The sequence below is a fragment of the Littorina saxatilis genome, linkage group LG17 (genome assembly GCF_037325665.1).
Source record: "Littorina saxatilis isolate snail1 linkage group LG17, US_GU_Lsax_2.0, whole genome shotgun sequence".
Classification (NCBI taxonomy): Eukaryota; Metazoa; Mollusca; class Gastropoda; order Littorinimorpha; family Littorinidae; genus Littorina; species Littorina saxatilis.
The window spans coordinates 3,878,358-3,900,857 of NC_090261.1; the positions used below are offsets into that span (position 1 = coordinate 3,878,358).

The following is a 22,500-nucleotide window of genomic DNA, read 5'->3' on the forward strand; positions in this document are numbered from 1 at the left end:
CGCTCTCAGCCGGTCCGACAGGGTGCTTCAGTCAGAGTGGACCATCACTCACGGGGCACTGCTTGCGCCTTTGGGCCCGGGTCCAAAAGCCTCTCGTGGATCTGTTTGCCACCAGGTTCTCGAAGAGGCTTCCGGTGTTCGTCTCGCCATTCCCGGATCCCCAGGCTTGGCGAGTGAATGCTCTGGACATCTCCTGGACGGGTCTGGAGGCGTACGCCTTCCCGCCTTTCCAATTACTCAGCCGAGTAATTCGAAAGGCGGAACTGGAGGGGCCGACTCTTCTTCTTCTGGTCGCCCCTCTCTGGCCGTCGCAGGTCTGGTTTCCAGACCTGCTTCGGCTCGCCCAGGGGCCTCCCATTCCTCTCTCCCTCGGGAGAGGGGAACTCGTGCAGCCCCGAACAGGCGTTCCACACGAGGAGCCCAGTCTTCTGAAGCTTCACGTGTGGAGGTTGTTCGGGACTCACTGAGGCGCTCTGGGGCGTCTCCTCTGACGCTGGACCTGGTGGGCCGTTCACATAGGGCTTCCACTGCGTCCGTTTATGCCTCTCACTGGAGGTCCTGGTCCACCTGGTGTGCTGCTAGGGGGGTTAGTGCGGTTGCGCCCCGCTCTATGCAGGTCGCCAACCATCTCTCCTTTCTCTTCTCACAGGGCGCCTCCGTTTCCTCCTTGAGGGTCCGGCGCTCTGCGATTTCCGCTACACTCAAACAGATCGGTCGTTCGATCAATGTAGGGGGAGTGATAGCGGCTGTGATTAAGGGTGCTTCTCTTAAGCAGGTCAGGTCCAGATTGGCCACCCCTAAGTGGGATCTGTTCCTGGTGTTAGCCTTTTTACGTTCTACGGAATTTGAGCCTTTGAGAGAGGCTAGTCTTCACAACCTTACTCGGAAGACTCTGTTTTTGCTTCTGTTGGCTACGGCCCGGCGGGTAGCGAGGTTCACGCTCTGTCGGGTCTGCCTGGTGATATCTCGTTCGAATCGGATGGTTCAGTGTCTTTACACTTCCGACCCGATTTTTTGGCTAAAAATCAGGCTCCGGGGCAGGCCTCTCCGTTGGTTAGAGTCAAGGCTCTGACCAACGCGTTGGCTCCGGATGACCCTGATTTGGTCAACTGCCCGGTTCGGGCCCTGCGTATGTACTTAACCCGCACTCAGGCTGTACGTTCTAGTACTCAGAAACTGTTATTTCTTTCTATTCTTACCGCACGGGAGAAAGACATTTCTAAGGTCACGTTGGCACGGTGGGTGACTTCGCTCATACGACAAGCTTATGTCTGGAGTCACACGAACGGGGGGGGGGGGGGGGCGCTGCCTGCCTTTCCCCTGGACTCTGCGAGAGCCCACAAGACTAGGGCTTGGGCGTCGTCACTTGCGGTGCTACGCTCCAAACGTCTGGACGAGGTTTTGTCTACTGCGTATTGGCGTTCCGAAGATATATTAATTAATTATTATCTTCGGGACGTCTCTGCTCTTCGCCAGGACGGCTCACGCGGGCTTCCTGCCCTGGTGGCAGCCGGCCATGTTCTGGATAGAATGTGATGGTGAGTTTGATTTATTCTCTTGCCCACCGCCATGTTGATGTTATCTGCTTTATGTGATTCGGAGTAAGAATATGTAATTTAATGGTACATTTCTTAGTAAATTTTCATTTGATTAATATACTTACCCGAATCACATAGTGAATTCCCTCCCGCCTGCCCCGCTTATGGTTTTAGTTTCTTTAAAGCCGTATGATAGGGTGTGTGGTGGCTGATGGGAAGTAGCCATAGGGGAGGTAACTCCCGGGGCCCATGGCCATGGCTAGTTCAGCCTTTTTTGGAGTGGGTTGCTTCCCTTAAAAGGGTTTTGATGGGTTAGCGTTTTCAGTACCTAGCATATGAGTCTGTGACAATGCTTTATGTGATTCGGGTAAGTATATTAATCAAATGAAAATTTACTAAGAAATTTACCATTAAACACCAAATAAAGAAAGATAGGGGACTGACGATGCTATGCGGTCTTGGTTAAAAATAATGCAGTGCGTTTACTTTCATTTTGCGAGTTTGACAGCTTCACTAAATGTAGTGATTTCACCTTAGGTGACTTGCTTCATTTCCCCTGACTAGTGGCCTATGACCGAGACGGTGCTCTCTGTTTCATTCAAGCAGAATAGCAGCTGCTGAAGTGCTCAATGTGACAACTGACATCAACTTCTCAAAACTTCAGTAGCATTTGATATTGTGGACCAGACAAGCGATGCACGGTTGGCCTAGTGGTAAGGCGTCCGCCCCGTGATCGGGAGGTCGTGGGTTCGAACCCCGGCCGGGAAATTGGCAATCTAGTGGGTGCTCCGCCTGGCGTCTGGCATTATGGGGTTAGTGCTGGGACTGGTTGGTCCGGTGTCAGAATAATGTGACTGGGTGAGATATGAAGCCTGTGCTGCGACTTCTGTCTTGTGTGTGGCGCACGTTAAATGTCAAAGCAGCACCGCCCTGATATGGCCCTTCGTGGTCGGCTGGGCGTTAGCAAGCAAACAAACAAACAAACCAGACAAGCGCAGTCGCATGGTGGTAAGACGTCGGCCTCCTAATCGGGAGGTCGTGAGTTCGAATCCTGGCCGCTGCCGCCCGGTGAGTTAAGAGTGGGGATTTTTCTGATCTCCCAGGTCAACTTGTATGCAGACCTGCTGGTGACTTAACCCCCTTCGTGTTTATACGCAAGCATTAGACCAAGTGCGCACAGAAAAGATCCTGTAAACCATGTCAGAGTACGGTGGGTATAGAAACACGAAAATACCCAGCATGCCTGCCCCCGAAATCGGCATATGCCGCCTGTACGGCTGGGTGAAAACGGTCATACACATAAAAATCCACTCGTGTTGCTAAAACATGAGTGAACGTGGGAGTCTAAGCCTATGAACTAAGAAGATGTTGTGGACCTTTCAGTCAATAGTGATAAAGATCAATGCATTAGTGGTAGTAACATTAAGCTTTACGTCCATTCACTTGGTGAGTCCAAATGGAGATTCACCCATTTGGTGTCAGCAATGACCAAGGACAAATCTGGAAAGAGATTGACCACCTGCAAAATGGATTGCAATATTACGTTCAGTTTTTCTGGGGGTTTTCATGACATAATGGGCATAACACTGCGTGATCCCATGACAGCATACGACCATGCGTACATTATTTCATTGAGTTTTCTGGTTTTCTCAGGACAAAATGGCCATTCCACTATGCGTGCGCCCTTGTCCTGCCCACGACTTTACTGTACCTGAAGAAGAAAGAGTTCGGGGAAAAGTATGTGATCCAGGATGACATGGTGCAGCCCTTTGAACCTGTGAGTTAAACATTTATTGTCTTTTTTTGGCTGTAACTGGGAGGGTGTTGGTTGTGTAGACTTGCCCTGGTAGTGGTACAGTGACCCCCCAAAATTGCAACCCTCAAAAATGCTAATAACTTCTACATCTGTTGACTGAATCACTGTGAATTTGGATGACATAAACTCTATCCTATGCATGACCCTTCCACAAAGTGGCAATTTTTTACTTTAAACTAAGTTCTGACTTTTGTGCATGTGCGCGCCTTCGTGAGCGAGGCTGGTACTACATATTGTTCATACGAAATGACAAACACAGGTTACAAGCGATAACGCGCAAAAGTACTGGTTTATTATTTTACATCTGACACTAGGTATCAGTAATGCATATATAGTTACAGTACTACGTATTGCGGTAAAAAACTTATGAACAGAAAGAAAAAGAGAAAAGAAAACAAATTATTAGACATGGCAAAAGTATTAAATGCATTAACAAGACACGAGAAGTAAATACAAGAAAAATAAACAATCACAAGACAGGCGAAGACAAACAGACAAGAAAGTTACAAATACCAAACACTCGTTGGTTAGACGGTCCTTCAACAACAATAAAGAGTTACGTTCCGTACGTTCAACAATACCATAAGCACTAAGAATACTCAAGAAACTTAGCATACATACGTTTAAAACCAAAATGGCTACTTTCAGAAAAATACAAAACGTTGACTCATTAGGCCAGGAATACAAAGCAAACTGTCAGTGTCATACCAAAAAGTCTCCTAACGACAATGTTCCTGCGTTAATCAAAGTCACAAACAAGATATTTACTCATCCACTTTCCCTCAATAACGTTACAAGAAATAAGCCCGTTTACAAACGATCACCACAGACCGCAAGCTTCTTTTACCTAAATTCTTTTAACGTAAGGCTGAAAAAGTCGGAGAAAACGTTTCACTTCGAACTTCGTTAACCACAGAAACACAAGTTATCATTATAAACATTAGCGACTTTCTAGCGTCTACAAAACATTGCTGTACGTTCACAACACTAGAACAGTTGAACACACAATAAAGAAACACTACAACAAGTCAGACTTTCAACTCACGTTATACATAAACAACTCACAAAGTCATTACAAAATGGCGACCAAAACACAACACAAACAAGTAACAACAAAATTACCTTATGCGCTGTGTGGGTTGACCAGCAGTACCAAAAACGTGTTGCCTCTCAAACGAAGGGCACAAAACGATTCAATCACATATTCTTACCTCAACTCACATAAATGGCATTAACTTCAGTTCATTGCTAAGATATTGAAGTAGTACTCGACCCTGGTAAGGGGGGAAGTAACTCCCTAAGAAAAACAATCCGTAGTCAAGGACGGGAGTCACCTCCCCTACCGGTAACCCGCACATGCGCGGTCCTGCTACCGGCCGTCATTCCACCCACTTCAACACTACTGCACAGACGTGTTGTTGTACTCCGGCATATTTTTTTGCCTTGGCCTTTCGTGGAAGGCCATTTGACCCTGGTCTTTGCGTTGCTATCTTTAGGTAACACTCCGTTGGTTCACTTGATAACCTTCATACGTTTACAGATCAAAACCAAACACTTCCTAAAACCCTCAGATCGACTGACGAGACAGGAGTCAAGCAGTGGTATTTATGGAAACAAAAACCTAACATGGAATAGTTATTCAAAAGTCAAAGGTCACCGTATTGACCAACCAACAACATTCCTAAGACAGAATCGGGTGAAACTACTATTTTACAACCAATCAGTAACCGATCACGCACTCCGTGCATGCTCAAAACTTAAAACGGTATATTTAACAGAAAGAAGACCAAGGAACTAGCTGACATCACAAAACTAAAAACACGTGAGTCACACGTATTCTAAAACTTGCAACGCAGATTCGCAGGGCTCACCCCAAAATCAAGACACGGAAAAGAGCACGTGAATCTCACGGTGTTCTAGAACTAAACGACACAGTTTGTGACGCTCCGACCAAAACCAGGTCACAACAACTGAACAAGGAGCACGTGAATCTCACGTAAAAATATTAACGCTCCACAAAACGGGTCACAACAAGGTGCCACAATAAAAACACGGTTTACTTCTTTTTACATCGTGCAATGGCTTGAGCAAACGTAAAAAGTAGGTGAATGCATGCCACATCGGCATGCACAGTGCTAATTAAGACAAGTTGCCAAATTCGGCAATCGACTCAACAGAACAGAATTTTACATTGAACGGTAGCAATTCTTACCTAATTTAAACCTTCCAGACTTTTACCTTTTGGATTATCTGAATGTCTGAGTATACACAAACACTCCCTCCACCCTCTAGATCATCAGTGACCTGAAGAAAAAAGTTATAGCTAGGTTAAGGGCAATCCCTAGACGGGAAAGCTTTCGTGCAAATGAGAAGTTCGGAGGTGTAATTTGGAACACATTTTGGAGAAACAGTAAATGTCGGACCATTTTACCTACGACTCGAAACTTTGTAGAATGGTCGTGGACGAACTGAAGTTCATCCACAACAAGTATGAAAATATTTGCTAAACTCAAATGACTGGAAAAATTAATCCCTTCATTGTAAAGTTACATTTGCGCAATGTTGCGCAAAATTCATCAATGACAAAAACAAAATCATCCATTGGAAATACCCTGATCCTGTGATTAATTGCTGTATTCAAGTCACTGATTATCGAATGTTGATTATGGTATAATATGTCATTCAAATTACTCCAAAGATAACAATCTGGAGAGCTTAAATTGGGTTTGTTTAGCTTCTGCTCAATTTTAAACCTCGTACTGTTGAGTCGATCCCTGAATTTGGCAACTTATTTTAAATTTGCACAAAAGTCAGACCTTTTGAAATATGAAACTGTCACTTTGTGGAATGGTCATGCACTGGCAAAAGTTTATGTCCCGAAAATATGAAGTGGTTCGGTTAACCAATGTAGAAGTCATTAGCATTTTTGAGTCACTTGAGAAAAAGTGACTATGTAATCGGTCAGTGTTAGTCTGTCCGGCCGGCCGGCCGGCCGTCCGTAGACACCACCTTAACGTTGGACTTTTCTCGGAAACTATCAAAGCGATCGGGCTCATATTTTGTTTAGTCGTGACCTCCAATGACCTCTACACTTTAACGATGGTTTCGTTGACCTTTGACCTTTTTTCAAGGTCACAGGTCAGCGTCAAAGGAAAAATTAGACATTTTATATCTTTTCTCGGAAACTATCAAAGCGATCGGGCTCATATTTTGTTTAGTCGTGACCTCCAATGACCTCTACACTTTAACGATGGTTTCGTTGACCTTTGACCTTTTTCAAGGTCACAGGTCAGCGTCAAAGGAAAAATTAGACATTTTATATCTTTGACAAAGTTCATCGGATGTCATTGAAACTTTGTAGGATTATTCTTTACATCAAAGTATTTACATCTGTAGCCTTTTACGAACGTTATCAGAAAAACAAGGGAGATAACTAGCCTTTTCTGTTCGGCAACACACAACTTAACGTTGGGCTTTTCTCGGAAACTCTAAAAGTGACCGGGCTCAAATTTTATGTGAACGTGACTCATTGTGTTGTGAATAGCAATTTCTTCCTGTCCATCTGATGCCTCATATAATATTCAGAACTGCGAAAGTGACTCGATCGAGCGTTTGCTCTTCTTGTTTTTGTATGGGGGGGGAGGAGGGGGGGGGGGGGTCACCCTGTATGACAATATAATAAAGACCGCTTTGCTGAACCTTCGCATTACAATTCTCAATATGAGCAAAAATGAAAGTCAACAACACATTCGGGCTTCTACTTTCTAATATTCATCATCTGAATTCTTAACTTCCTGTGCTCTTGAAAATTTTATCAATACAATGTAAAGGTTTTTCAGCTTCCTGTGCTCAATTTTATCAATTCAATTTAACTGGGTTTTTTAACTCTTGATGACTGTTTATTGATATTGTCTCACTGATTATGTAATCGACTACCTTCTGGGCAAATCCACTATGACAGTTACCATGTGTTACATAACAATGATGCAATTCACAGTGCTCATCAAAATCAGTGAGAAAAATGCAAGACCTTTTTTTGACGGTGAACCCACGGAACAAAATCCTGTACCGGCGCTGTGTGCATACAATCTTCTTTTTTTTATAGGTAATTCTGCAACTTTGGTAATTGTAACGCATGAAAACTTATTCTGCCATTTAGTCGCCATGATAGCGCACTGATCTATGGAAGGAACGGTAACTCTTGAGCAAAAATATGCCTGCAGGGAAGTGAATCTTTCATATCTCTCGCACCGGAAAGCTACCCAAACAGGGTATTTTGCAAGTTGGCTATTGACAACCCCAACAGAAAGCAGAGGTTTGTTTATCAAGGATTTTGAAGTCAACAGCTAGCCAGTTCTTCTTCAGCGTTCAACGATGGCTGTGTCTAGATTAGCTAGCCAGTGTTACTTTAGACCATGGTATAGTGTCACTGTCAGTTGGTGCACGTCTGTCTGTCTCCTGTTAGTTCTAGTTGGAGTTGATATGCCCCAGTTGTATCGTCCCGCAGTGGGGCACTGCGGTTATGAAATTAAAGGCCCCTCCTGTTCTTGGAACCGCAGGAGCTTTCTAGTTTGCTGTTAGGTAGATTTTTGGTTCCTCTTTCCTGTCATGCTCTCTTTTTCTTCATGAATTCTTTTTCTTTTTTCTGCCTTCTTGCTCATTCACCTGTATTTTTTCCAAAAATCTCTTCTCTTGCCGCTTGTCTCGCGATTCATGTCTAGTTGACTCACATGCGAAGCAAAAGTGAGTCTATGTACTCACCCGAGTCGTCCGTCCGTCCGTCCGTCCGTCCGTCCGTCCGTCCGTCCGGACGTCCGTCCGGACGTCCGTCCGTCCGGCCGTCCGGAAAACTTTAACGTTGGATATTTCTTGGACACTATTCAGTCCATCAGTACCAAATTTGGCAAGATGGTGTATGATGACAAGGCCCCCAAAAACATACTTAGCATCTTGACCTTGCTTCAAGGTCAAGGTCGCAGGGGCCATAAATGTTGCCTAAAAAACAGCTATTTTTCACATTTTTCCCATTTTCTCTGAAGTTTTTGAGATTGAATACCTCACCTATATATGATATATAGGGCAAAGTAAGCCCCATCTTTTGATACCAGTTTGGTTTACCTTGCTTCAAGGTCAAGGTCACAGGAGCTCTTCAAAGTTGGATTGTATACATATTTTGAAGTGACCTTGACCCTGAACTATGGAAGATAACTGTTTCAAACTTAAAAATTATGTGGGGCACATGTTATGCTTTCATCATGAGACACATTTGGTCACATATGATCAAGGTCAAGGTCACTTTGACCCTAATGAAATGTGACCAAAATAAGGTAGTGAACCACTAAAAGTGACCATATCTCATGGTAGAAAGAGCCAATAAGCACCATTGTACTTCCTATGTCTTGAATTAACAGCTTTGTGTTGCATGACCTTGACCTTGGGTCAAGGTCACATGTATTTTGGTAGGAAAAATGTGTAAAGCATGTGAGTCGTATGGGCTTTGCCCTTCTTGTTTAATCTGTTAGTGTTCTGATGTAAGTCCAGCAGTAGATAGGTTAAGCCTATTTTAACATACTGGAAACTGGTAATCTTCCAGTAGGTATTAATTTAGTTTTACTAAAGCCTGCTGGGACACAAGTAATGGGTTAGTGCATTTGTAAACAGGAATCGCTTGACAAGTGGCCCCCTTCATCCCCCCTTCCTCGTCCTGATATGGCTCTGCGTAGTCGGCTGGACGTTAAGCAACAAATAAACTAAACTAAACTAAACCAGTTGTATCGCCTCTCTCTCTCTCTCTCTCTCTCTCCCCCTCCCTCTCTCTCTCTTGATTAATTGTTCCTTTCTTCTTCTCACGCCAATCGTTGTCCTGTTTCCTCTTATTTGTATACATGTTGTAGATTAATTCTTTAGTGCATTCTTTGTTGTTTTTTTTTAAACTTTGTTCTCGTTTCTGCCACATACATGTGTTATGTTAAGAATAGTTTATCTTGATCTTGATGGTTACTTCACTCTGGGTCTTTTTTCAGAGTCTGTTGACATGAAGTGGGAAGCAGACAAGATCAACAAGTCAGTTCAGCAAGCTGGGAGTCAAGCAGCAGTCAGATGGTTGCAAAACCCTACAAAGGACTGGTGAGATAACACATTTTTCTTCCCCCAGGGATCGCGTTTACCCGTAATTTCTGGTATTTTACCGATTAAGATTTGCAAATACCGATAAAGATATGGGTGCTCGGTCAGACGTACCGATTGCTAATTGGTTTGACCGGGGAATAAAATAAAGAGTGGAAAACAATTCTTTATAAAGAATCCATGGTCTGTACAAGAAAGAGTGAGAGCATGGCTTGTTGTGACAGGTGTCATGTTGATACAATGTTACATGGCTTGTTGTGACAGGTGTCATGTTGATACAATGTTACATGGCTTGTTGTGACAGGTGTCATGTTGACACAATGTTACATGGCTTGTTGTGACAGGTGTCATGTTGATACAATGTTACATGGCTTGTTGTGACAGGTGTCATGTTGATACAATGTTACATGGCTTGTTGTGACAGGTGTCATGTTGACACAATGTTACATGGCTTGTGACAGGTGTCATGTTGATACAATGTTACATGGCTTGTTGTGACAGGTGTCATGTTGATACAATGTTACATGGCTAGTTGTGACAGGTGTCATGTTGATACAATGTTGCATGGCTTGTTGTGACAGGTGTCATGTTGATACAATGTTGCATGGCTTGTTGTGACAGGTGTCATGTTGATACAATGTTGCATGGCTTGTTGTGACAGGTGTCATGTTGATACAATGTTGCATGGCTTGTTGTGACAGGTGTCATGTTGATACAATGTTGCATGGCTTGTTGTGACAGGTGTCATGTTGATACAATGTTGCATGGCTTGTTGTGACAGGTGTCATGTTGATACAATGTTGCATGGCTTGTTGTGACAGGTGTCATGTTGATACAATGTTACATGGCTTGTTGTGACAGGTGTCATGTTGATACAATGTTGCATGGCTTGTTGTGACAGGTGTCATGTTGATACAATGTTACATGGCTTGTTGTGACAGGTGTCATGTTGATACAATGTTGCATGGCTTGTTGTGACAGGTGTCATGTTGATACAATGTTACATGGCTTGTTGTGACAGGTGTCATGTTGATACAATGTTACATGGCTTGTTGTGACAGGTGTCATGTTGATACAATGTTGCATGGCTTGTTGTGACAGGTATCATGTTGATACAATGTTACATGGCTTGTTGTGACAGGTGTCATGTTGATACAATGTTACATGGCTTGTTGTGACAGGTGTCATGTTGATACAATGTTACCAATGTCTCATGGAAAACAAATTGATGAGGCTTGGTGTCGCAAGGTCGTGTTAATGAAACATCAAAAATGACGTCAAAATAACAGAAGGACAAGTTTCTTGTCACAAAGGTAACAGAACAAATAAAATAATTTTCATTGGCAAAAGGGTAACAACAAATCAAAGTTATAACAAGTCGCGTAAGGCGAAAATACAATATTTAGTCAAGTAGCTGTCGAACTCACAGAATGAAACTGAACGCAATGCCATTTTACTCGTAGCATCGTCAGGCCACCGCTCATGGCAAAGGCAAAGGAAGAGCGGGGTAGTAGTTGCGCTAAGAAGGATAGCACGCTTTTCTGTACCTCTCTTTGTTTTAACTTTCTGAGCGTGTTTTTAATCCAAACATATCATATCTATATGTTTTTGGAATCAGGAACCGACAAGGAATAAGATGAAAGTGTTTTTTAAATTGATTTGGACAATTTAATTTTGATAATACTTTTTATATATTTAATTTTCAGAGCTTGTTTTTAATCCGAATATAACATATTTATATGTTTTTGGAATCAGCAAATGATGGAGAATAAGATAAACATAAATTTGGATCGTTTTATAAATTTTTATTTTTTTTTACAATTTTCCGATTTTAATGACCAAAGTCATTAATTATTTTTAAGCCACCACGCTGAAATGCAATACCGAAGTCCGGGCTTCGTCGAAGATTACTTGACCAAAATTTGAACCAATTTGGTTGAAAAATGAGGGCGTGACAGTGCCGCCTCAACTTTCACGAAAAGCCGGATATGACGTCATCAAAGACATTTATCAAAAAAATGAAAAATATGTTCGGGGATTTCATACCCAGGAACTCTCATGTCAAATTTCATAAAGATCGGTCCAGTAGTTTAGTCTGAATCGCTCTACACACACACACACACACGCACACATGCACATACACCACGACCCTCGTTTCGATTCCCCCTCGATGTTAAAATATTTAGTCAAAACTTGACTAAATATAAAAACGTGTTATTCTGTCACTGAGCTAATGACAACAACTCACTGTGATTGTTTCTTTCTCTTGCCATCACATTCGCTTTCTGGTGGATGCTCACATTTCTACAAGCTTCACTGTTTTATTTTAAATGTCACCCTTTGGCCCCTCGAGGTACACACGCATGAGCATGTCTTGGTTCTCAGGTGTGATTATATTTCTCGGTGCTTCTGGCCTTTTTCTAGCACCAATTTTTGTTTTGGCGGCATGTTGCTTTTTTCCACGAAGGAATGCAAGTAACTGTCAACGGGCTTGGAACATTCAGAGTTGCGACACTTGAAAGCTCTTCTCTATAAAAAGCACATAAGGTCTCCCCAAGTTTTGTCTGCTTAAAGACACATCGATTCGCAAAACATCGATACAATAGCAACATCAAACTACTGTAAATTGGAAAGTATTGACAATGTCCGGATCAAATGAAAGCATAATCGGACGATGACCACTTTGTGAAAAAAAACAATAGGACATATGTCCTCCTGCATGAAAAATGTTTAGGATATTTGGAAAAAATATCCGTGGATGTCCGGCGGGGATGTGAGCCCCTGCAGTGCTGGATTGACTGGATCATGTAACAGTGACGGCGCTGGGTTGACTGGATCATGTTTCTATTTTCAGATTCTAGACGAGACTGACAGGATGTAGGACATGGGGTTCAAACGTGACATCTGCAAGGGGCTGTTTGAGATCCACCCCGACAGACAGACCGTCATGACCAGGTCAGTCGGTGATGGTTAACAACAAGTTTCAGTAAACCTTCAGCCTGACTTGAGTGTTTAATGACGATTTTTAAACAATTGTAATGTTCACCAAAATAATGTCTTCATGTAGTGTCCCGTGAAGTGATGGGAATTAATATTATTTCAAAAAATCATTCCTTATGATTTGAATGCTCAATATTTGAGAAACACAAAATAATGCCTGGATTATTCATTTATTGGCTTAGTATTAAAGGACCAGACCACGCTGTTTTAAAGGTTATTAGAACCACTAACCGATGACTGAAGGTTAGAGAAATGCACCTAAAGATTCCAAAAATGTAAAGAAATTCACCAATTCGTAGCTTTATCATTGTGATTTAATTAAAAACGTTCCGCCAAATTCGTCTGCTAAACGAGACTTCGAAATGGCCGCCAGTAGACGAGAACCGGCTGTGACGTCATTTCGTGTACAGCTTAGGCTCAAGTGGGCGTTTGCCTACATCGAGCATCAACAACACGCCGAAGGAATGCGCACGGCTGCTGATAGCTATGAAGTATAGAAAAAAGGTTCAGGCATCAGTTGTCACCTTTTTCCGATGGGCTTACAACTTCTGCAGCAAGACTGATTAACTGGAAACGGCCAACACGATGTGCTGTGTTTCGCGACACTTTCTTCCAATGTGAACGCAGTTAAGCCGGCAAGAAAACCTGGCACACACAAAACAGCTGTTGCCTGACGCAGTTCCAGTTCCGACAATTGTTGACCACTCACAGGAGGTCAGAAACCGGATACCAATGTCATCAGAACGATCTGCTTTCACTAAACGCAGACGAAAGGAAGTGAGTACATGTATACTGAATGTGTTCTGTAAGGGATAGGGGTTCAGTGTCACTGGGCGTTTTTGTCAGACTGACAGTATTTGTAGTGGAATGGCATCTGTTCCTAATTTTAAGCACATGTGTTAAGATTACAGATTAAAACATATATCTGTTACTACATGTCCGTCCCCATGCACCCACCTTAAAGTTCCCTCTCTCTCTCCCTCTTTTACACTCACCTGGGTAATCGATGAGTCTCAGGTTTAATCAGTGTCCGTCCATATACACATAGACATTCACACAAACACACACACGTTGTTATAGTTGTTATCTTTTAATTCAGTGTTGTATTAAATGGATAAAAAAAATCGTTAATACAGCAAGCTTGCATGAATAATTTGCTGTTGTCCTTTTTTTCAGATCAGGTTCTGTAATACAGTAATTATAATTAATACAAGTACAAATTCATGTTTGCAGTCATACTCATAGTGTGTGTGTGTGTGTGTGTGAAAAGCACTTTGATACTTAAAACATCTGTGTTATTTGATTTTATTACAAAACTGCAGTCAGAATATTAAGCAGACCTATTCCAACAATACATTTTGATCAGCAGTAAATGTAATGTCAAATTATGAACAACAATCATGTGAGCAGATATATCTAACAGAAACAAATAGTCTAGCAAAATAATACAACCAAGTACATGTTCGGACATCATCATCCACATCAAAACATTGATTGTAGGAAGAGCACAACTCTGTGTTATTACCACTGCTTCAGTCAAACTGCCAGTTCAACTTTATCTCTGTGGGTTTTTTTTTCTCTCAGAGTAACATGGGAAAAAAACCTTTAAAAAACTTGCATGCTACAGAGCTGGATTGTTTCTAGTGATCATGCAGCATGATTTATCCGCATAGAAAACTACTGAAACACCTAAACAGAAATAACAATGTCTACAGAAAAAATCCACTGTTTGATTGCTGTCTGTAGTACTCCTCTTGCTAACAGTGGCATTAAAATAATTAAAACTAAGCTATGGTCTCTTGGGGGGGGGGGGGGGGGGGGGAGTGCTCTAAGTACTTTTTGTGTCTACATAGGCAAAACAAAACTATGCAATGTTTCAGATTTCCTGACCCACCCTATGTTTTTCCTCCTTATCCTGGACTATTTTGGACTCTTACAAAAACTTGTGTACTTCAAAAATGACAAATCTTAATTTTGCAGGCTTACAAGGAAATTGACTCTTCTCTTACAACCAGAATACACCATGATTTCAAGCAAATAAAAAACTACATGCACCTGAGAAAAAAAACACTTTAATTCAAGAAGTTAGACCTCCTAACCCCAGCTTTTCAATTCAATTCAATACGTTGTTGATGTTGATTATGGAGCTTAACGTCCTCCCAGGTAACTAGGGACCTATATTGGGACATGATTTTTTATACAATGTTAAAAGTGTAGGGTGTAATGGGGGGGGGGGGGGGGGGGGACTGGAGGGTGACGGGGTGTAGTCGCTAATAAATTTAAAGGTGCGTTTATTATCTAATATACTAGACATTTTGTTTTGGCTGGTGTACAGAATAACATCACATAAAATCGCACTCGCAAAACATACAAAACACATAAAATGTACACATCAGTACACACATAACCCAAACCACACATATCCATACCAGCACCATCACACACATATCCACATACATACTCTAGTTTGTACATTATAAAAATAAATACATTATGATTAATATCATTACTAGTCAACTTAAATTAAGGCTCAAAATAGGTCTTAAGATGGATGTTATTTAGTGTAATGAAGAGATTATAAAAACCAAAAAAAGCTATGAGAAAGAAAAGTATGAAAGAATTATGCCCATTCTCCAGTGAAAGTTCTGCTGATTGTGGTAACTTTTTTTTCTGTCTAAAACAGGCATCAGGTTAACTGAACGAGCTGTTTGAGGGGGTGGTGATCCTAACACTGGCCTATGGCAACACTGGCCTATGGCAGCTACAACAAAGCTCTGCATACACAGCAAGACTACAATGCAACAGTGCCCAGACTTTGACTGCTACAGCTAGACCAGTTGACAAAGCTCAAGTTGTCACCAAGCAGGACGCCCCAACTGGCGACCAACTATATAGACTGAGGCTGCCTATCTCCAAATCTGACAAAGCAAGACTGATTGTTACGCAAGCTCCACATTTCTGTTTGCAGTTTAAGCCGACCTTAAGTATGCAATGGTTATGCACATCCCCCCCCACACACACACACACGCCCTGCAGTTGAGAGTTGTAATGTACCTTTTATTTATCTTACATATATTTGAAGCCTGTGTAGCTCTGTGACAGAAAGAGGTCTCTGATGGCAGCGACCAGACAGGCAGGAAGAACTTTCCTGTTCTTTCGGAAAGTCAGTGAGTGTGCAACTTGTCAGTATGTTCTGAACACATCAAAACATTTTCTTTAATTTAAGCTACATAATATCATGTGGATGCACTGATTGAGTGTAAATAATAACAGCAATTGGTACAGTCAATTCACTAAATGTGCAACAAAACCCTAATCATCAGACATTTTACAACAGCAAACTTCAACAGTCCTTTTACTTTCCTGAATGTCATTATTATTTATTAAAACATGCATCCAGAGCAACATACATATAAATCTTCTTTTATTAAAGTTCACCTGAAATTCAGGCTGCTTTCCCATGCAAAGTACAAATGCAAGTGTCCACAAACCAGGGTTTAATACATGTAGTATGTGAGTGAGTTCTGATGAAAAAGTGATTGTGTTGTAATATTGGTTATTACTGAGTGTTGATGTTACAATGATTACATTATAAAAACAACAACAACAGAACAATGTGAATAGCAAACTTCTTCTGTGGGCATGCAAGTGAGTTAATCTTGTGTGTGTGTGAAACTATATTTGACTGAGTGTCAAATTTAAATGACAACAGTTTTCTTGATAGCCTTTAAAAACAACAACAAATACATACATTTAAAAATCAAACAAATATAGGCACCTCAAAAAAAGTTGTATGTACACCTTCGTGGCTGGTGATGCATTCTTGCTCCCCTGCAAGTTTTCATTCTACAATGTACCTCAGGCTAGCTTCCTCTCTCTCTCAAATCTGCCCCTCCCACACAATACAACAGGTACAGTGGCCACTCTGACACCAGTCTCTGAAATAATCAAGAACGGTTAAAACTGCGATGAGCTGTTGTTCTTTTACTCGTGAATGCAATGCATGAACACTTAAACAATATCCCACTTATTCGCGAGTGCGTTGACAAGGCGAGAGTGAAAAAATAGCACAGACTCGAAAGCAGACGATAAGTTCAGCACAGAGAGCGGGCGTGTTTACCTTTGATCGCTGAGACAAACAGAGTCGCAATTTTCATCGTCACTGTCTTTTCACTACTGCTGGAAGTGGCCTCCGCTCCTCATCTTTCATGCTTGATTCGAGGAGAGAAACTGGTAGTTCGAACATGTACGGTTCAATTTCGTCTGCAGTCACGCTTGTTGCCATGTTGGTAAACGGCATCTTCACACTGTGTGACGTCACGGATAATTTATTCATAAGCCAGTCTCGCGAAGATCACGCGGCACAATGGCGGGTCGTTTTGGAGAAGAAATCCGTCGCTTCGGTCACAAAATTCGTCGGATTACGGCCTTACAAGATTCCGAAGTAAACCAAACATTGTTGAAGACGGTAAGAAAGTGGTTTTCTAACTAACTGCAAACATCGGGAAGTGTTCGGTCGCGCAGGAACACGATTCGAAGCGTTTTTGACGCTAAAACAGCATGGTCTGGACCTTTAACAATGTTGTATGGCTAAAATAAAGTTACAAAATGTTTGTTTTTATTTGCTTTCAGTTACATTTGTTTTAATTTGCTTTCAGTGCGACATGGCTGGCAGATGTTCAGTGCGACAGGGCCGGCAGACGTTCAGTGCGACATGGCCGGCAGACGTTCAGTGCGACATGGCCGGCAGACGTTCAGTGCGACATGGCCGGCAGACGTTCAGTGCGACATGGCTGGCAGACGTTCAATGCGACATGGCCGGCAGATGTTCAGTGCGACATGGCCGGCAGACGTTCAGTGCGACATGGCTGGCAGACGTTCAATGCGACATGGCTGGCAGACGTTCAATGCGACATGGCCGGCAGATGTTCAGTGCGACATGGCCGGCAGACGTTCAGTGCGACATGGCCGGCAGACGTTCAGGGCGACATGGCTGGCAGACGTTCAGTGCGACATGGCCAGCAGACGTTCAGTGCGACATGGCTGGCAGACGTTCAGTGCGACATGGCCGGCAGATGTTCAGTGCGACATGGCCGGCAGACGTTCAGTGCGACATGGCTGGCAGACGTTCAGTGCGACATGGCCGGCAGACGTTCAGTGCAACATGGCCGGCAGACGTTCAGTGCGACATGGCCGGCAGACATTCGGTGCGACATGGTCGGCAGACGTTCAGCAACTGGCCAACCAGTACATGAAGAAACCCCTGCACATTCATGTGGGATCCCTGGACCTGGCGGTGAGTTTTCATCATTTATTCTCTTTCTTTGCCACTCCAGTAATTGCATTCTACTGTATGTTTCACCTAGGACAAAGGGACACCTATTTTTGACTCACATGCGAAGCAAAAGTGAGTCTATGTACTCACCCGAGTCGTCCGTCCGGACGTCCGTCCGTCCGGACGCCGGACGTCCGGAAAACTTTAACGTTGGATATTTCTTGGACACTATTCAGTCTATCAGTACCAAATTTGGCAAGATGGTGTATGATGACAAGGCCCCAAAAAACATACATAGCATCTTGACCTTGCTTCAAGGTCAAGGTCGCAGGGGCCATAAATGTTGCCTAAAAAACAGCTATTTTTCACATTTTTCACATTTTCTCTGAAGTTTTTGAGATTCAATACCTCACCTATATATAATATATAGGGCAAAGTAAGCCCCATCTTTTGATACCAGTTTGGTTTACCTTGCTTCAAGGTCAAGGTCACAGGAGCTCTTCAAAGTTGGATTGTATACATATTTTGAAGTGACCTTGACCCTGAACTATGGAAGATAACTGTTTCAAACTTAAAAATTATGTGGGGCACATGTTATGCTTTCATCATGAGACACATTTGGTCACATATGATCAAGGTCAAGGTCACTTTGACCCTTATGAAATGTGACCAAAATAAGGTAGTGAACCACTAAAAGTGACCATATCTCATGGTAGAAAGAGCCAATAAGCACCATTGTACTTCCTATGTCTTGAATTAACAGCTTTGTGTTGCATGACCTTGGATGACCTTGACCTTGGGTCAAGGTCACATGTATTTTGGAAGGAAAAATGTGTAAAGCATGTGAGTCGTATGGGCTTTGCCCTTCTTGTTATTAAGTACAGCTTAGCCCTGAGGGTGTCCCCTCATCACTTTCTTCACTGTATATCTGTCTGTCCCTCTGTCCGATAAATGTTTCTTGGTCCAAGGATTTCCAATGGTATGCATAGATTGCTAAGAAAAAGAATTATTATTTACAGGTACTACCATGAAAGAACTCGATAACTGCATCAGTGAATTACCATTTTCAGCATTAATCTTAGCAATGAAAACCTGGCATTCTCAGTAGTTTATCAACTGAGGCTGAGTTTCAAAGGGTGACTTGCGAAAAGTGTCTTTGCCTTTGCATTATAATAGAAATTGAGTTTGAATGTAGACCTCAAGAGAAAAATGTCATTCATTTGACCTTATCTCCTCCATCTCAGATTTCAAGACCAGAACAATCCCCTTCTTCTTCATAATCATGGCCAATTGCAAGCTCAGCAAGCAAGCTCAGAGCTTTATCTGAGCAATCAGTACCAGCAACACTGTTCTCGGACTCAGAATACGACATAGCAAAAGTAGAAGAATGAGATACAGAAAGAAAAGAAATTCCAAAAGGCAAAATGGCGGCGTGAAAACATTTCTCGGAAAGAACTTTATAACACGCTGACAAGCACAATGGCTTGGTGGTAAGACGCCGGCCTCCAAAGCCAAAGGTAGTGGGTTCGAATCCCGGCCACGCCTGGTGGGTTAAGGTGGAGATTTTTCCAATCTCCCAGGTCAACTTATGTGCAGACCAGCTGGTGCCTTGTCCCCTTTTGTGTGTACACGCAAGCACAAGACCAAGTGCGCACGAAAAAGATCCTGTAATCCATGTCAAGAGTTAGGTGGGTTATAAAAACACGAAAATTCCCAACATGCTTCCTCAGAAAGCGGCGTATGGCTGCCTAAATAGTGGGGGGGGGGGGGGGGGGGGGGTCATACTCGTAAAAATCCACTCATGCAAAAACATGAGTGTATGTGGGAGTTTCAGCCCATGAACACAGAAGAAGAATAACAGGCCAAACACTAGTTTTCTGGTATAGATGACGCAGCAAACACTCACATACTGAACACTTAAAGTCATCGGTCACCGGTGACCTTCTTCTTCTTCCGCGTTCCACAATTTTTCTGGTTACGTGTGAGCTTGTTTTGCCCATTTGGGTTCCCCACACTATACTCTGAGAGCATGCTGGGTATTTTCGTGTTTCCATAACCCACCGAACTCTGACATGGATTACAGGATCTTTTCCGTGCGCATTTGGTCTTGTGCTTGCGTGTACACACGAAGGGGGTTAAGTCACTAAGCAGGTCTGCACGTAAGTTGACCTGGGAGATCAGAAAAATCTCCACTCTTAACCCACCAGGCGGCAGCAACCGGGATTCAAACTCACGACCTCCTGATTAGGAGGCTCGTTGAGCTTGTATTAACTTCACACTGAACATGAAAACACCCTTCGATAGTACTGACGAGCGAACGTATGTACCTAACATTCATGGGGTCAAATTTGTCCAACCAATTTTTTTTAGTTTAAACTTAGAAATGTGATTCATTCTAAAATGTTTCCCTTTTCATTCAAGGGATGTAACCACTTGGTACGCGTTTTTGAAGCAATAAAATATTTGGGTGAAATCTATTCAATTTCACCACCAAGTTTTTTCACAATCACAATCATGCAAGAAACTGACATGTCTTTTGTCCTTAAATAAGTTTACTTCTTTAATTTTACCGGGAAACATTTCAGTGTGAACTATATTGAGGGGGTATGGTGACAGAGGGGCCAATCTCACATCGTTACATAGGATGTAGCTGCCAGCAGGGGAAGGACAGCCATTGTCCGGTGCTTCTATCCTTCAGTCACATTAACTTCCGCGATTAGGATTTTGTTTGGTATTTTGGTATAGGTAGGAGCATATATATCCCACTAAATAGCCTCAGAATAATCACCCAATTGATTTTGATGGCTCTACTGAAGAAGAAGCGGAGTATCAACATGGTTTTTTCCCCTTCAATTTATGAAATCAGTTTGTTCATTGTGAGTGTCTAACATAGTGCCTGTATGTTGTGTGTTTACAGGCTGTTTCTCCATGGCCACAGCTGGAAGATGGTGGCACAGATGAACCGTTTTGTCTGCCCTGCCTGCGAATGCCAAGAAGAAGAAGTCTGCCCTGCAATGCCACACTTACTCTATAACCTTTGCCGGACTTTCTGGGTCATCCACAACCCAGAGACACAATAAAACACTGATATCTCTTGAACTTTGTTCATCTTACCACAGTCACTTCGTTGTTTAGATCTCTTGAACTAGTCAAACTACTCCAAGGAAATGTTACTATTGTTAGGTATTCTTTGAAATCATACTAATTACGTAATTAGTTTCTTGTATATATGTAAGTTAAAACTAACCTTTACTGTGCTTCCTGTGTTATACAGGACCCATACAATTTAAAAAGTCAAGCTTCTGCTAGTGTATGGGTAGCAGAGGGATAGACACTGAAAGCTTCTGCTAGTGTATGGATAGCAGAGGGATAGACACTGAAAGCTTCTGCTAGTGTATGGGTAGCAGAGGGATAGATACTGAAAGCTTCTGCTAGTGTATGGGTAGCAGAGGGATACCCACTGAAAGCTTCTGCTAGTGTATGGGTAGCAGAGGGATAGACACTGAAAGCTTCTGCTAGTGAATGGGTAGCAGAGGGATACACACTGAAAGCTTCTGCTAGTGTATGGGTAGCAGAGGGATACACACTGAAAGCTTCTGCTAGTGTATGGGTAGCAGAGGGATAGACACTGAAAGCTTCTGCTAGTGTATGGGTAGCAGAGGGATAGACACTGAAAGCTTCTGTGACGTGCATGGGTTGTGAGAGACCTGTATCGTCGGTAGAAACAGTATGGCGACGCCTATGTGAGATGTATTATTTTGTATGGGTTGTGAGAGAACTGTTACATCGGCAGTGTGTAGCTAAATGCGACATCCGGTAAAGGTTATATTAAGTGTCTGTATTTCCATGATCGAAGCTGTCCACTTTCATACCGGATAAGTGGATCACTCGCGAGTTCTTTAGAGAGGTTCCTTCTTTTTTTTTTGCGTGTTTTTTGACTCACATGCGAAGCAAAAGTGAGTCTATGTACTCACCCGAGTCGTCCGTCCGTCCGTCCGGACGTCCGTCCGTCCGTCCGGAAAACTTTAACGTTGGATATTTCTTGGACACTATTCAGTCTATCAGTACCAAATTTGGCAAGATGGTGTATGATGACAAGGCCCCAAAAAACATACATAGCATCTTGACCTTGCTTCAAGGTCAAGGTCGCAGGGGCCATAAATGTTGCCTAAAAAACAGCTATTTTTCCCATTTTTCCCATTTTCTCTGAAGTTTTTGAGATTCAATACCTCACCTATATATGATATATAGGGCAAAGTAAGCCCCATCTTTTGATACCAGTTTGGTTTACCTTGCGTCAAGGTCAAGGTCACAGGAGCTCTTCAAAGTTGGATTATATACATATTTTGAAGTGACCTTGACCCTGAACTATGGAAGATAACTGTTTCAAACTTAAAAATTATGTGGGGCACATGTTATGCTTTCATCATGAGACACATTTGGTCACATATGATCAAGGTCAAGGTCACTTTGACCCTTATGAAATGTGACCAAAATAAGGTAGTGAACCACTAAAAGTGACCATATCTCATGGTAGAAAGAGCCAATAAGCACCATTGTACTTCCTATGTCTTAAATTAACAGCTTTGTGTTGCATGACCTTGGATGACCTTGACCTTGGGTCAAGGTCACATGTATTTTGGTAGGAAAAATGTGTAAAGCATGTGAGTCGTATGGGCTTTGCCCTTCTTGTTTGGTTTAAATATGATCTTTTCTTTGTGTACAGTGCTTTCTCTGTAAATGTA

The 22,500-nt window shown here is 42.5% G+C and overlaps 1 protein-coding gene and 1 long non-coding RNA gene across 2 annotated transcripts in view; both read left to right on the top strand.

Annotated features, from left to right (window-relative positions):
* LOC138952117 (uncharacterized) overlaps positions 1-22,500 on the top strand; it is a 132,115-nt gene that overhangs the window by 84,325 nt on the left and 25,290 nt on the right. The gene's annotated exons all lie outside the window — the stretch shown is intronic.
* Positions 2,864-20,716, top strand: LOC138952498 (uncharacterized). The gene is made up of 5 exons (XM_070324186.1): positions 2,864-3,315; positions 9,378-9,480; positions 12,335-12,435; positions 17,139-17,776; positions 20,673-20,716. Exons 3-5 carry the CDS (start codon positions 12,365-12,367, stop codon positions 20,714-20,716), a joined length of 753 nt encoding a protein of 250 aa, XP_070180287.1. The 5' UTR covers positions 2,864-3,315; positions 9,378-9,480; positions 12,335-12,364.